At 47.1% G+C, this 15,586-nt stretch overlaps 1 protein-coding gene across 1 annotated transcript in view; it reads left to right on the plus strand.

Moving 5' to 3' along the window:
* Positions 1–15,586, plus strand: part of ANGPT1 (angiopoietin 1) — a 544,599-nt gene that overhangs the window by 396,831 nt on the left and 132,182 nt on the right. Inside the window, exon 5 of the mRNA XM_075352956.1 lies at positions 1,830–1,957. Coding sequence (XP_075209071.1) covers positions 1,830–1,957 — 128 coding nt within the window. The remainder of the gene's footprint in view (positions 1–1,829; positions 1,958–15,586) is intronic.

Genomic DNA, 15,586 nt, shown 5'->3' on the forward strand with positions numbered 1-15,586 from the left:
GCTGGTGAGCTCACCAGCAACTCGTGTAGCCACGCTCCAGCGATCCCTGCCAGGTCAGGTTGCTGGTGGGATCGCTGGAGCGTCGCAGTGTGACATCTCACCAGCAACCTCCTAGCAACTTACCAGCGATCCCTATCGTTGTTGGGATCGCTGGTAAATTGCTTAGTGTGACTGGACCTTTACTCAGGCACCTGCACAGTTTGCTCAGCACTTAAGTCCTGCTGATATAACAATGGACGTAACAGAGAGTGTGAACTTTTGCAAAATTACCTTTATTGTTGCAGTGACAGGAGGGAATTGCAAAAATAAACATTCTGTGTGTTGGTTCATTACTAGGGATGATCGAATACCTCAAATATTCGGCTTCGCGAATATTCGCCGAATAGGTCGCCGCTAATAACAACTATTCGGAACTATTCGGGCTTCCCATAGACTTAAATTGTGCATCGAATATTCGTATAGCGGCGACCTATTCATCGGATATAATAATAATAATAATTCGCGAAGCCGAATATTTGAGGTATTCGATCATCACTATTCATTACATAAGCTCAATAATATTTTCAGCGACAGGATCTCATGAAATTTACATTTTCTCATCTGAAGCATTACCAATATCTGATCGATATTTCCAAATCAAATGGTTATTCCCCCCACCTTATTCATCATCTGCATTTTTTTAACCCACTTTTCTTTTATTTATGCTCTAGTATGCTTTGAAATTTCTGTGCCAAATTCTTCAAAATACAGTTTATAAATAGTGATGAACGAATATGCTCAGCACTAATTGTTACTCGCACGAATATTACGGTATTCACAATATCCGTTGCTCGACGACTATTTTAGTATTTGCCTTGTGAGTTTTGAGTCTTCTCCCCACATGTTTGGTGCCTGATTTTCAACCACTTAACATGCAAGGATTGCTTGTCAATCATAGTAATGCTGTACCCATTATTGATACTGGAATTACTGTGATTAAGAGGTGCAGGAAAAAAGTGCTTCCTGGTCCGATCATTAAGCACATGAATATGCACTGCTTTCCCCGCCCACCCTCTGTAACAGTGTCTGACAGTTAATTGCAGTCCTGCTTTCCCCACCCACCCTCTGTGCCGGAGACTGTGATTGGTTGCCTGCATACTGTTAAGGAGAATTCCACAGTTTTCGGAAATCTCCTTCTTCCAGTGAATGTCTACTAATTCTCAAATCGAAAGTTACTGCGTTGCAAGCAAAGAAATTCAGACCACACAAAGATAGCTGGTATAAACTCCTCTCAGTAAGAGCAGGTGAACACCCCTTGTGCTTTATTTGTTACAAGCCTTTTTATACAGCAATAATGGGTTAATCTATTAGCAAAATTCCTAGCAGTATGCTATTGGTTATATAAGAAGCATATGCAGAAAGCCTGTGATGTTTGTCCATATTTGGGATTTGATTTCCTCTTCAGCCATAGCTTGCAAAAACCTTATCAAGTAGCCCAGTTGCCATGGATCAGATGCAGCCAGTCATCATTATCAACATCTTCATTCTGTTTCCTTGTATTAGACATCATCGGCAGACTTCAGTGTACACATGCTTACAGTATCTTGTTACTCATATAGAAAATAAATCTTGGTTATAGCAAAGCATATAGAAAATATATTGTATTCTCACAACACTAGCTGTCTGGGTCCCCGAAGTGTAAAAATAAATAAATATTTTGAAAAAATGGCGCAGGGTCCCATGTTTATGGATACCCAGCGCATGTTCAATTGAGAATTTGATGATTTTTTTTTCAAAAATATTAATAAAAATAAGTCAATACTTTGAATGTTTCTTTTTTGTTTCTACAGTTTCCATAAAGACACCAAAGAGAGAAGAGGAGAAACCATTTCGAGATTGTGCAGATCTGTATCACGCAGGGTTCAACAAAAGTGGAGTATACACAATATATATTAACAACGTGTCAGATCCCAAAAAGGTAAAGGCATTTGCTCAACTTTTTGACTGATCCGTGATCACAACACCTCACAAACATTATGCTAAGCCAGGGAATCTTGTTTGCTTTGGCTATGAAAATGTGACCCTGCTTTGGTGTAGGAATACTTTACAATACCCGTACTTCGTCTTCCTTTACTATTTATATGACAAACCTTAGAACAATTTATTTCCAGGACTTTCTATTTAAGTACCTTACTTCTATTAGCATCCGAGCTGTAAATGTTATAGTCAGCCAGCAGCCAATCTTGTGTCTGCTGGCTGACTATAAAATCTGTTCTCATTGAGGGGGATCCTAATTTAATGAAATATCAAAATTATCAACTTTGAATTGACTTTGAGCTTTTGAAGATTTACCAGAATATATACTGGATGTGTGCCGCCACCGTGGAAGCAGCCGAGCTCCTTGGATTCGAGTTCGCTGTGGCTTGAGGGTTTCCGGACCCGGGGGTCGTGCGGCCACTCAAATGAAAGGGGGTATTTACAGGGGAGTTGATGTATCGTTCGTGATGCCACTCGTGGTGCGTGGTAATTTGGGGAGTACCGCCGCTGCCGTTGAGAGTACCCGGAGTGATGAAGTGGGGCAGCAAGGTGTTGTAACCCTCCATGGGTAGGGGGATGCCCCGGGACTCGGTGAGGGGGTGCCGTGGGACACAGGGGTCACTCTCGTACTCACTCAGTTCATAATAAGCTTAACCAACATATTCCACATTTTGTACTATCATAATTGGGATAGCATCTACATAATCAGTAAATCCACTTATATCCTCCAAAGAAGAATATACACGATGCAAATGTTCCTTATAAAAATGCATCATTTTATTAAATTTGAAAATAAAAACAACATACATGGACATGGGCACAACAAGGTAGAGAGAAGTACAAATATAACTCCCACGAATTGGGGGGAGGGAGGGTAGAGACTTGCTTATCCCCCATTTACCATGGGGAATAGACATTCAGAATAATATATATCAGTCTGTGTGAAAATCGTCCTGTACCTATAGCCACAATACTATAGGTGTACTAGAGTGCCAGTCCTGAGAAGCAGATCAAAGTATAACCAGAAGAGGGAAATCTCAGTCAAGACTCAAAGGGTTAATAAGTAGAGTATCCCTTGAATACAGAGTTATTTCAAAAATAGCATAAATATAGGTGCCACTTGGCATTCCCTCTGCTGCACAGATGAAACCAACCGCAGATCTTACAGTATATTAATGAAATTAGCATACAGTTAGGTCCAGAAATATTTGGACAGTGACACAATTTTCGCGAGTTGGGCTCTGCATGCCACCACATTGGATTTGAAATGAAACCTCTACAACAGAATTCAAGTGCAGATTGTAACATTTAATTTGAAGGTTTGAACAAAAATATCTGATAGAAATTGTAGGAATTGTACACATTTCTTTACAATCACTCCACATTTTAGGAGGTCAAAAGTAATTGGACAAATAAACCAAACCCAAACAAAATATTTTTATTTTCAATATTTTGTTGCGAATCCTTTGGAGGCAATCACTGCATTAAGTCTGGAACCCATGGTCATCACCAAACGCTGGGTTTCCTCCTTCTTAATGCTTTGCCAGGCCTTTACAGCCGCAGCCTTCAGGTCTTGCTTGTTTGTGGGTCTTTCCGTCTTAAGTCTGGATTTGAGCAAGTGAAATGCATGCTCAATTGGGTTAAGATCTGGTGATTGACTTGGCCATTGCAGAATGTTCCACTTTTTTGCACTCATGAACTCCTGGGTAGCTTTGGCTGTATGCTTGGGGTCATTGTCCATCTGTACTATGAAGCGCCGTCTGATCAACTTTGCGGCATTTGGCTGAATCTGGGCTGAAAGTATATCCCGGTACACTTCAGAATTCATCCGGCTACTCTTTGCTGTTATGTCATCAATAAACACAAGTGACCCAGTGCCATTGAAAGCCATGCATGCCCATGCCATCACGTTGCCTCCACCATGTTTTACAGAGGATGTGGTGTGCCTTGGATCATGTGCCGTTCCCTTTCTTCTCCAAACTTTTTTCTTCCCATCATTCTGGTACAGGTTGATCTTTGTCTCATCTGTCCATAGAATACTTTTCCAGAACTGAGCTGGCTTCATGAGGTGTTTTTCAGCAAATTTAACTCTGGCCTGTCTATTTTTGGAATTGATGAATGGTTTGCATCTAGATGTGAACCCTTTGTATTTACTTTCATGGAGTCTTCTCTTTACTGTTGACTTAGAGACAGATACACCTACTTCACTGAGAGTGTTCTGGACTTCAGTTGATGTTGTGAACGGGTTCTTCTTCACCAAAGAAAGTATGCGGCGATCATCCACCACTGTTGTCATCCGTGGACGCCCAGGCCTTTTTGAGTTCCCAAGCTCACCAGTCAATTCCTTTTTTCTCAGAATGTACCCGACTGTTGATTTTGCTACTCCAAGCATGTCTGCTATCTCTCTGATGGATTTTTTCTTTTTTTTCAGCCTCAGGATGTTATGCTTCACCTCAATTGAGAGTTCCTTAGACCGCATGTTGTCTGGTCACAGCAACAGCTTCCAAATGCAAAACCACACACCTGTAATCAACCCCAGACCTTTTAACTACTTCATTGATTACAGGTTAACGAGGGAGACACCTTCAGAGTTAATTGCAGCCCTTAGAGTCCCTTGTCCAATTACTTTTGGTCCCTTTAAAAAGAGGAGGCTATGCATTACAGAGCTATGATTCCTAAACCCTTTCTCCGATTTGGATGTGAAAACTCTCATATTGCAGCTGGGAGTGTGCACTTTCAGCCCATATTATATATATAATTGTATTTCTGAACATGTTTTTGTAAACAGCTAAAATAACAAAACTTGTGTCACTGTCCAAATATTTCTGGACCTAACTGTACATCCTAAACATCCAGATAAATCATTAAGTACACCTATAGTATTGTGGCTATAGGTACAGGACGATTTTCACACAGACTGATATATATTATTCTGAATGTCTATTCCCCATGGTACATGGTGGATAAGCAAGTCTCTACCCACCCTCCCCCCAATTCGTCGGAGTTATATTTGTACTTCTCTCTACCTTATTGTGCCCATGTCCATGTATGTTGTTTTTATTTTCAAATTTAATAAAATGATGCATTTTTATAAGGAACATTAGCATCGTGTATATTCTTCTTTGGAGGATATAAGTGGACTCACTCAGTTCATAAGCAGACACTGACAACTGGGTAAACCAAGTCTCTGGATACAGCTGCCGCTGAAGGGAGCTCGTCCAGGTCTCGTCCCCAATGGTGCTGCCTGGTGATCCGTGACCTGCCTCCTGGCACTTAGTTTGTCTTCAATTTGATGGCCCGGTAGCATGGAACTAGCTGGGCCCCGCTCCCTACTATGGATAAGTATGGTAGCTTGTTCTCAGGGCTCACGCTTGGCATTTTCTGGACCATTTTGGATTGGAAAGTCCTATCCCCCTCGTTGCGCTAATGTCCCGATTCTGGAGCGGGTGAGAACAGATCATAAAGGCTCCGTTCTCCTCAGGTGAATTGTCGGGTTGCCTGAAGCTACTCCCGACCCAGGGTCCGTGTACCCCGTCGTGCCTTAGGTCCCGGACCGGTGATAGTGCTAGGCTGCCGGCTGTCCTTCTCGACAGGTCCGAGCACCTTGCCAAATTCCCTGCGACCGATGTCCGACTCCTCTAGGCCCAGACCACCGTTTACAACCTAGACAGTTCCTTCAGGAGTCACCACTCCCGACTTCCTCTGAGCTCCTCACAGCTCGAGAGCTACTTCCCAACTCCCTCTTTACTCACAGACTGACTACACTCTTCACCTCCCCTCCTTGACCCCCTGGTGGGCAACTCTATTCCACTCAAGCCGTCTACTGGTGTGTCTGGTGGGTGTGGTGTAGGGTGTATCTAGGATTTGATTTGCTGTTGGAGGCAACACCATTTAGTTAGGGACCCAGAACCAAGAGGGAGGCGGAATACTGCACGGAAGGGTAGCTTGTGCAGTACACTGTGACGACCTGATAGTCCAGGGGCGTCACAGATGCAACATGAAAAAATGTCCCTACTTCCTTTGTGTGGTTTGTAGGGATGAGCAAACCCGAACGGTAAAGTTTGGGATTAGTACCGGAAGTTGGGTGTCCGGGGCTCCAGTTCAAACATTGACTTTTTTAAAAAAAGTCCGTGTCCAAATTTGGAGTCCCGATGATGTTCATATGCTAATAAAGTTTGTTGAAAGAATACAGCGCAGCCAATCAGCAAGCTTTATTGCATGCAGAGGGTGCCTGCATGCTACTGTGAAAAATAAAGCAAATAAAAAAGATGTTGTGAGATCCCACCTATTTTCGGTAACCAGTGCAGGTAAAGCAGCCCCCAGCTGTCTGCTTTACCATGGCTGGTTATCAAAAATAGGGCAAAACCCACTCTAATTTTTATATAGTTTATTTAAATAGTTTTAAAAAACGGAGTAGGATCCCCTCTATTTTTGATAACCAGTCAAGCTTAGGCTGATAGCTGAGGGCTGTAACCCGAGGTTAGCTGCTTTGCTTGCATTTGTTTTCAAGATATATGTTGAATACATTACTAATGTTTCTATTAAAATTAATAAAAAATGAACTGGTAAAAAAAAACAAATAGGCAAGAGCAAATATCATTTTTTTTTTGTTTATTCGCTGTCCGCATTTTTTTTTAGGATAATTATCCTGCTCTTGCCCCATTTTGCTTCCTTTAACAGCCCCCTAGCCCTTTCTACTTCCATTTTACAGCCATTTTAGAGCACACAAGTTCGGATCCCTATTGACTTATATGGAAATCGGGTTCCCGGGTCAAGTCTGGGTCCTGATCCAAACTTTTAACTAGGCTCCGGCCGAACACAGTGAACCCAAACTTCCACGGTTCTGCTCATCCCTAGTGGTTTGAACAGGATGATGCTTATTAGGCCTCATTCAACAAAACCATCTAAGGGCTCATGCGCACGTTGCGTAAAGGCCGCTTTACACACTGTGATCTTGCTAGCGAGATCGCTAGCATGCGTAGCCGCCCCCATTGTTTGTATGTCACGGGCATATCGCTGCACAAAATCGCACGGACCCGTCACACTACTTACCTGCATAGCGACGTCGCTGTGACCGGCGTACCGCCTCCTTTCTAAGGGGGCGGTTCGTTCGGCGTCACAGCAACGTCACTAAGCGGCCGCCCTATCAAAGTGGAGGGGTGGAGATGAGCGGGACGAACATCCTGCCCACCTCCTTCATTCCTCATTGCTGGCGGGACACGTGTAAGGTTCCTCGTTCCTGCGGTGTCACACATAGCGATGTGTGTTGCGGTGTCTGCTGCAGCTCCTGTCACCTTCATGCTGGAAGCGACGCTGGAGGTCCGTGGATTACGCCGGACATGGAGGGCTTTTTGGGGCTTATTAAATTGGTAATGAGGGAATTTGTTTGTGTTTTTTATTTCTAATAAATGATTTTTTCATGTGTGTGTGTGTGTGTTTATTTACTGTAACTTACAGATTAATCATGGAGAGTGTCTCATAGACGCCTGACATGATTAATCTAGGATTTAGTGGCAGCTATGGGCTGCCATTAACTCCTTATTACCCTGATTTGCCAACGCACCAGGGCAAATCGGGAAGAGCCGGGTACAGTCCCAGAACTGTCGCATATAATGTATGCGGCAATTCTGGGCGGCTGCTGGCTGATATTGTTAGGCTGGGGGGCTCCCCATAACGTGGAGCTCCCCATCCTGAGAATACCAGCCTTCAGCCGTATGGCTTTATCTGGCTGGTATTAAAATTGGGGGGGACCGCACGCCATTTTTTTTAATTATTTATTTATTTCACTGCACAGTATAGACCCGCCCACCATCTGCTGTGATTGGTTGCAGTGAGACACCTGTCACTCAGCGTGGGGGCGTGTCTCACTGCAACCAATCATAGGCGCCTGAGGGCGGGGAAAGCAGGGAATACGAGATTGTTTAATGAACGGCCGGCTTTTTCAAAATAGTAAAAGCCGTCGGAGCAGTGTGAACGCCGTGCAGCGCGGCGCCGGGGATCGGTGAGTATAAGAGAGGGCTGCTAACTTCAGTCACTCGGGGGATTAGTGGTCACCGGTGAGCCCTTCACTGGTGACCGCTAATCAGGACGCGACACAGACAGAGCCGCAGCATGACAATGAAGTCGGGTGAAGTTCACCCAAGTTCATTCTGATTGTGCGGCTCTGTCTGTGTCTGCTGTCATCTGCCGTTCAGCTCTGCTACATGGCTGTCTGTGTCCGCTGTCAGCGGCCATGTAGCAGCGCTGAATGGCAGATGACATAGTAAAAAATACGCATTACACACGCATTACACACGCTAGTAAAGTCATTAATTTATTCAGAAATAGCATCGCACTTGCGTTGCACTCGCACCTAACGTGAACTAAAATCAGCCGAGTTTTTTTCAGCCCAGTCGGACCGATTTTACTCGCATAGATGTGTTTCCACCCTTAAGGATAGAGTGGGGAAGGGAGGGGAGGAAGGGAAGAAAGCTTGAAGATCTCCTTTATTCAAGATAGTAGTGACGGCAGGGACAAAGAAGGAGTGAAGAAGGTTAGATGTGCGAATGAAAGGAATTGACTCCTCTCTGAAGTCTATGACAAATAGCACTAAATAAAAAAGCCCATATCTCTGAAACTGTATTACGGAGTATAAAAAAATCCTTCAACAATTCAAAGCAATACCTGGTCACTTTTAACCTGGTGACGGATAGAAAAAAAAATTCTCTACAAAGGAGGACGACCCCTTTAAAATGATCCCAGAAAGTGCAATGTCGGTGTCGACATTTACAGATGAAGATAATAATGACGTGTTGATGTATAATAGAGCAAACAGAAAGTTGTGGAGCATTGAAATATAATCATAGACGTGAAGTCTTCTGGAGTGCAGCTCCATCTAGCTGGGAGTGGTCATTTGCAGAACAATAGGTACTGGAACTCATAAAATTCCCACAAGCTACATCAACTGGGTATTCCAAGTCCTTCCCTGAAAGATGATCTACAGCTGCAGGAGAGGGGTTACTTATGGGGTATCACATGTATAAAAGGATTCATCCATACCATCCATCCCTGTCCACATACTCCGCGCCCTAATGTGTAATCAGAAACCTCTCCAGCAGCCGTGGTTTCACAGATAATGATCAGTGCTCAGTTACAGGACTGTGCAGAGTATATTAGCAAATTAGCGCCTGTCCATTGCTTTCTTTATTGAGCTACCTTAATGCACTTCCAAAGAGTTCCTTAGTTTCGCACATTACTAGAAATGGCTTCCTGCCCATTACCACTTTAGGCCGTTCCATTGTCACACCTGCCCTATAGATTTGTGATCCTCAAATAAGCTGTTACTTGTATAAATGACAAGTTTTCCAGACTCTAATTTCAAGGGATGGTTCTGTTTTCAACACTCGGCGACTTTTCAACGACTCTGTACCAGTGTGACGCCCTGGCAAAACCAGGTTGTCACAGAGACTGCTCAAATCTTCCAGGTGCAGGACTCCATCCTCCTTGGCATACCAACACAAACCCACACCCAGGTACACAACATCAGCCAGCAAAGCCTAGTCACCCCCCATGACAATAGGGACACACCAGTGGGCGGGGCCAAGCAAATAGTGACGCCCAGCTAGGGGTCCAGCTAGGGGTCCTGAGGTGTTCTGGGAGGGAACACAGCAGACGAGTCCAACAGAGAGAGAGAGAAAAAGAGAGGAGTGTGAAGTGACAGAGTAGTCAGGGGTTGGAACCTCTGGACTACCGGACTACTGACTAGGTGGCAGTCGGCAGACAGGGCCACATGCGACGGAGATCCGGTCGCGAGAGACCTTAAGTGGACCGGGGCAGGGTTGTAGCCCGCCGGTGCCGACAGCGGGAATCCGGTCCGGAGGCCGTGCACAGTCGGGGTGCCTGGACCCTAGGGCGAGGACAGCTTCAAGCACCTTGTCAATTAGCCAGCCGGGGACAAGTCTCCACGTCTTGTCTCACCAGCGAGCTCAGAGAGCGAGACGGATGCCCAAAGAGGGGTATAGGGCTCCGCAATTGCCTGCTAAGATCCCACAGGTCAGTTCTCGTGGGCCACAGCTCCTAACACACAGAATCACCCCGTTTCAAGCGGAGTAAGTCAAACTAAGGACACAAACACTAAGTGCAGGAGGAAGGAACCCCTGTTTTCTGTGCCAGGGTGTGGGACCCGAATACACCCGCCGGAGGTCACCGGTCACTGGCAATTTGGTTTACCATTGGACTCTGTGTGAATTTCTCTGGAACTGTGAGTACACCAATACCACCCGGTCCAGCCCTGCAGAACACGCTCCGTAGCATCATCCTTCCCCGTACACCTGGGCCCCGGGACTACAACTCCCATACCCATGGAGGGGATACCATCCTGCTGATGATATACAGATATTCCCAAAATTACAAACTTTATTATAATAGAATATAAAAATCACACCAACAGTGTAAATACAAATTTGACCAAGTAGGTCATGCACATATAAGCATTGTCAGTAAACAGATTAGATATAAAGGGTTTCAAGGGTTCACAAAAAGGAGGTCATATTGGAGCATAGGACTTAACTTATAGCTAATTTTTCTTTGCTGTGCCACAGATAGGGGGCGTAACCAGGGGCGTAACGACCGCGGTCGCAGCGGTCGCCACTGCGACCGGGCCCGCAGGGTTTTAGGGGCCCGGCAGCCGCTCTGCACAGCCGGCTCCTCTCTGTAACAGAGGAGATGCGCTGTGTAGTGGCCGACTACGCGACCGCCAGGGGGCCGGCCTGTGAGTCAGGGGGCCCGGTGTCAGCAGGGGGCAGAGGGGCCCCCTGACCTGGAGAGACCCACCAGGCGTTTCTGAGCTGCGGCAGAGCAGAAGCGCTCCTGCACAGCAGACGAAATCCATCCTTCCAGGACCTGCGATGATGTCATGCCCATGTGACTGTGTGGGAGGAGACACAGGATTGCCGGGCAGAAAGCATCAGAAGATACGGATTCCTGAAGGAGACATGGACACATGATGACTGGTAATGAGAAAAGAGGGGGCACGAGGGGGAGGGGAGTGCAGGGTGAGTGGCATATGAGGGCTGCAGACTGTGACAGAAGGATGTGAAGGGGTGCAGAGTGTTTGAGAGGGGTAAGTTGGGGTACAGGCAGGGTGAGGTATGTGGGGCAGGGTGTGTGACATATGGGGGTGTAGTGTGTGTGCTATGGGGGGTGCAGGCTGTATGGGGAGCAGTGTGTGTGACATATGGGGGCAGGGTCATAACTACCGTGGTTGCAGGGGTCAAAAGGAGAAGAGAGGTACTTGTTTTTTTATTTTGCTGGCTCCATGACACATGGAGGCCTGGAGGGGCCTGGCTGCATGACACATGGAGGCCTGGAGGGGCCTGGCTGCATGACACATGGAGGCCTGGAGGGGCCTTGCTGCATGACACATGGAGGCCTGGAGGGGCCTTGCTGCATGACACATGGAAGCCTGGAGGGGCCTGGCTGCATGACACATGGAAGCCTGGAGGGGCCTTGCTTCATGACACATGGAGGCCTGGAGGGGCCTGGCTGCATGACATGGAGGCCTGGAGGGTCCTGGCTGCATGACATGGAGGCCTGGGGGCCTGGCTGCATGACACATGGAGGGCCTGGGGTGGCTGGCTGCATGACACATGGAGGCCCTGGGGTGGCTGGCTGCATGACACATGGAGGCCTGGAGGGGCCTGGCTGCATGACACATGGAGGCCTGGAGGGGCCTGGCTGCATTACACATGGATGCCTGGAGGGTCCTGGCTGCATGACATGGAGGCCTGAGGGCCTGGCTGCATGACACATGGAGGCCCTGGAGGGGCCTGGCTGCATGACACATGGAGGCCCTGGGGTGGCTGGCTGCATGACACATGGAGGTCTATGGGACTGCATAAAAAACATGAAGGACACCTTATACATGGACTAGGGGTACATTATACATGGAGGAGTATGGGGCTGCATAATACAATATGAAAATTGATGGGGCTGGATTATAATACATATAGGACTATGGGGGCTGCATTATAATATATGGAGGACTATGGAGGCTACCTTATACATGGACTATGGAAGTGCATTATAAAACATGGAGGACTATGTGGTGCAGTATAATATATGGAGGACTATGTGGTGCAGTATAATATATGGAGGACTATGGAGGCTACCTTATACATGGACTATGGAAGTGCATTATAAAACATAGAGGACTATGTGGTGCAGTATAATATATGGAGAACTATGGGGTGAATTATAATACATGGAGAACTATGGGAAATGCATTATAATTGAAGGGCTACTTTATACATGGAGGATTATGGGGGTGCATTATAATATATGGAGGGCTATGTATCTGCATTCTAATATATGAAGGGTTATGTGAGACCCTTTATACAATTATTTGGAAGGCTATGTGGGGGCTGTTATAGTATTTTGAGAACTTTATACAGGGGGGACAAAGATACAAGTATGGGATGGAAATGTTTTGTGCTGAGGGAAAAAGGCTCTTTCCCTCAGCAGCCAACTTTCCCATGCTCTGCTATACATCTCTCAGCACCCAGCTTTCCCATGTTCTGATATACATCTCTCAGCACCCAGCTTTCCCATGTTCTGATATACATCTCTCAGCACCCAGCTTTCTCATGCTCTGATATGGGAAAGCTGGGTGCTGAGGACAAGATAAATATCAGAACATAGGAAAGCTGGGTGCTGATAGAGGGATTTCAGGGTGCTGTGGGTGAGAGCCAAGTGTCAGCGTCATTATCCTGTACCCCGAGTGTCAGTGTCATTATCCCTTACCCCATACCTCCCAACCGTCCCGGATACAGCGGGACTTTCACGCTTTACGTTGTTTGTCCCGTTGCCACGATCGGGACGGCCGGCTCCCGGGCTCCGCCCACCCACTCTCTCTCCGCCTCCCTGCTTTTCCCTCCTACCATCCCAGTAGACGTGGCATAACAGAGAGGAGCGCTGCCTGTGCTGCTGCTGGTACAATAAAATCTCCCCAGCGCTGATTTCCCTCCCTGCCCCCCCCTCACCCCCGGCCGGAGCCTCTCTGTGCGGTCGGCCGGCCGCCTGTCTGTGCGGTCGGCCGGCCGCCTTTCTGTGCGGGCGCCCCCCGGCCGCCTTTCTGTGCGGGCGCCCCCCGGCCGCCTGTCTGTGCGGGCGCCCCCCGGCCGCCTGTCTGTGCGGGCGCCCCCCGGCCGCCTGTCTGTGCGGGCGCCCCCCTGCCGCCTGTCTGTGCGGGCGCCCCCCTGCCGCCTGTCTGTGCGGGCGCCCCCCTGCCGCCTGTCTGTGCGGGCGCCCCCCTGCCGCCTGTCTGTGAAGGCGACCGGCCACCTCACTGTGTGGGCGACCGGCCGCCTCACTGTGGCTCCCTGCGTGTCCATGCTGGAGGCCCGCCGGCTGCCTGCGTGTCCATGCTGGAGGCCCGCCGGCTGCCTGCGTGTCCATGCTGGAGGCCCGCCGGCTGCCTGCGTGTCCATGCTGGAGGCCCGCCGGCTGCCTGCGTGTCCATGCTGAATGGGTGTGGATGGGGAGTGGATATGGGCGTGACTGTGAAATGGGTGTGGTTAGGGGGCGTGGCCTAAAAATTTGCCTTAGCGCGCCGCAAACTTTGTCCTTCTTTTCCTTCTTTAAAAGTTGGGAGGTATGCCTTACCCCAAGTGTCTGTGTATGTGGAGGGGGGGCCCAGGTCTAAACTTTGCACCGGGGCCCATCCAACTCTAGTTACGCCACTGGGCGTAACAGTCCATGTAGGTCCAAGCATTTATATGCTGTTGCTCTTCAAATGTCCTTTATTGCAAAAGTGAACCATCAGCCTTCATACATAACAAATGAAACTCCATCTCGACGCGTTTCCCCACACAGAAGATGTGGTTCATCAGTAGGCTATGAGGTAAATACATTGTATCAGCAACAGATGGAAATATATACAAAATACAGAGTTTAAAGCAGTACCACATTGGCATGAAGATGAAAAGAAGAAAACAAGAAGACAAGGTGCACAGTACTTGCCCAAAGTGATGTAAATATCAGATATGTAGGTCCATGGCGCCAGATACAGGGATCGACGGCGGTGCAGACAATGCTGTGCAAATAACCACCACAGTCCAATTTATTTAATGCTTATATGTGCATGACCTACTTGGTCAAATTTGTATTTACACTGTTGGTGTGATTTTTATATTCTATTATAATAAAGTTTGTAATTTTGGGAATATCTGTATATCTTTGCCAAGTATAATATTCCCGGGACACCCTGATCCATAATTCCTAAAGATACCATCCTGCTGCCCCACTCCATCAGCTCTGGGCAACCCATACCAAGACAGCGGTGATTCACCAATCATCACCGCAACCCACAAGTGACGTCACTGACAAACTCTTCCCTTGTAAATACCCCCTTCTTTATTGTGATGGGTGATGGGCCGCTGCACGAGCCCCGGATCCGGCTGCCACTAGAGCCCCAGCCACGATCCCAGATCCGAGCGCCTCGGGTAGCCTTCCCTGACGTGGTCAGTCACCCCTGCCCGCGACACCAAGACATGGACACAGCGAGGCATGGTGCTTGTAAAGAGACAAACATACAGTACAGACCAGTAGTTTGGACACACATTCTCATGCAAAGATTTTTTTTTATTTTCATGACTCTAAAAATTGTAGATTCACATTGAAGACATCAAAACTATGAATGAAAACATGTGGAATGAAATACTTAAAAAAGTGTGAAACAACTGAAAATATGTCGTATATTCTAGGTTCTTCAAAGTAGCCACCTTTTTCTTTGATTACTGCTTTGCACACTCTTGGCATTTTCTTGATGAGCTTCAAGAGGTAGTCACCGGAAATGGTTTTCCAACAGTCTTGAAGGAGTTCCCAGAAATGCTTAGCACTTGTTGGTTTTTTTGCCTTCACTTTGCGGTCCAGCTCACCCCAAACCATCTCGATTGGGTTCAAGTCTGGTGACTGTGGAGGCCAGGTCATCTGGTGTAGCACCCCATCACCCTCCTTCTTAGTTAAATAGCCCTTACACAGCCTGGAGGTGTGTTTGGGGACATTGTACTGTTGAAAAATAAAAGCTGGTGCAACTAAACGCAAACCGGATGGAATAGCACGCCGCTGCAAGATGCTGTGGTAGCCATGCTGGTTTAGCATGCCTTCAATTTTGAATAAATCCCCAAAAGTGTCACCAGCAAAGCACCCCCACACCATCACACCTCCTCCTCCATGCTTCACGGTGGGAACCAGGCATGTAGTGTCCATCCATTCACCTTTTCTATAAAGACACGGTGGTTGGATTCAAAGATCTCAAATTTGGACTCATCAGACCAAAGCACAGATTTCCACTGGTCTAATGTCCATTCCTTGTGTTCTTTAGCCCAAACAAGTCTCTTCTGCTTGTTGCCTGTCCTTAGCAGTTTTCTCCTAGCAGCTATTTTACCACGAAGGCCTGCTGCATAAAGTCTGCTCTTAATAGTTGTTCTAGAGATGAGAAGGTGTATCCAAACTTTTGGTCTGTACTATATGCAAATTTAGAATTGTGCTAGGATGTAGGGCCTGAAAAGTAAGTAAAAGATTATCTCAAAAA

The sequence above is a fragment of the Anomaloglossus baeobatrachus genome, chromosome 6, assembly GCF_048569485.1.
Source record: "Anomaloglossus baeobatrachus isolate aAnoBae1 chromosome 6, aAnoBae1.hap1, whole genome shotgun sequence".
Lineage (NCBI taxonomy): Eukaryota > Metazoa > Chordata > Amphibia > Anura > Aromobatidae > Anomaloglossus > Anomaloglossus baeobatrachus.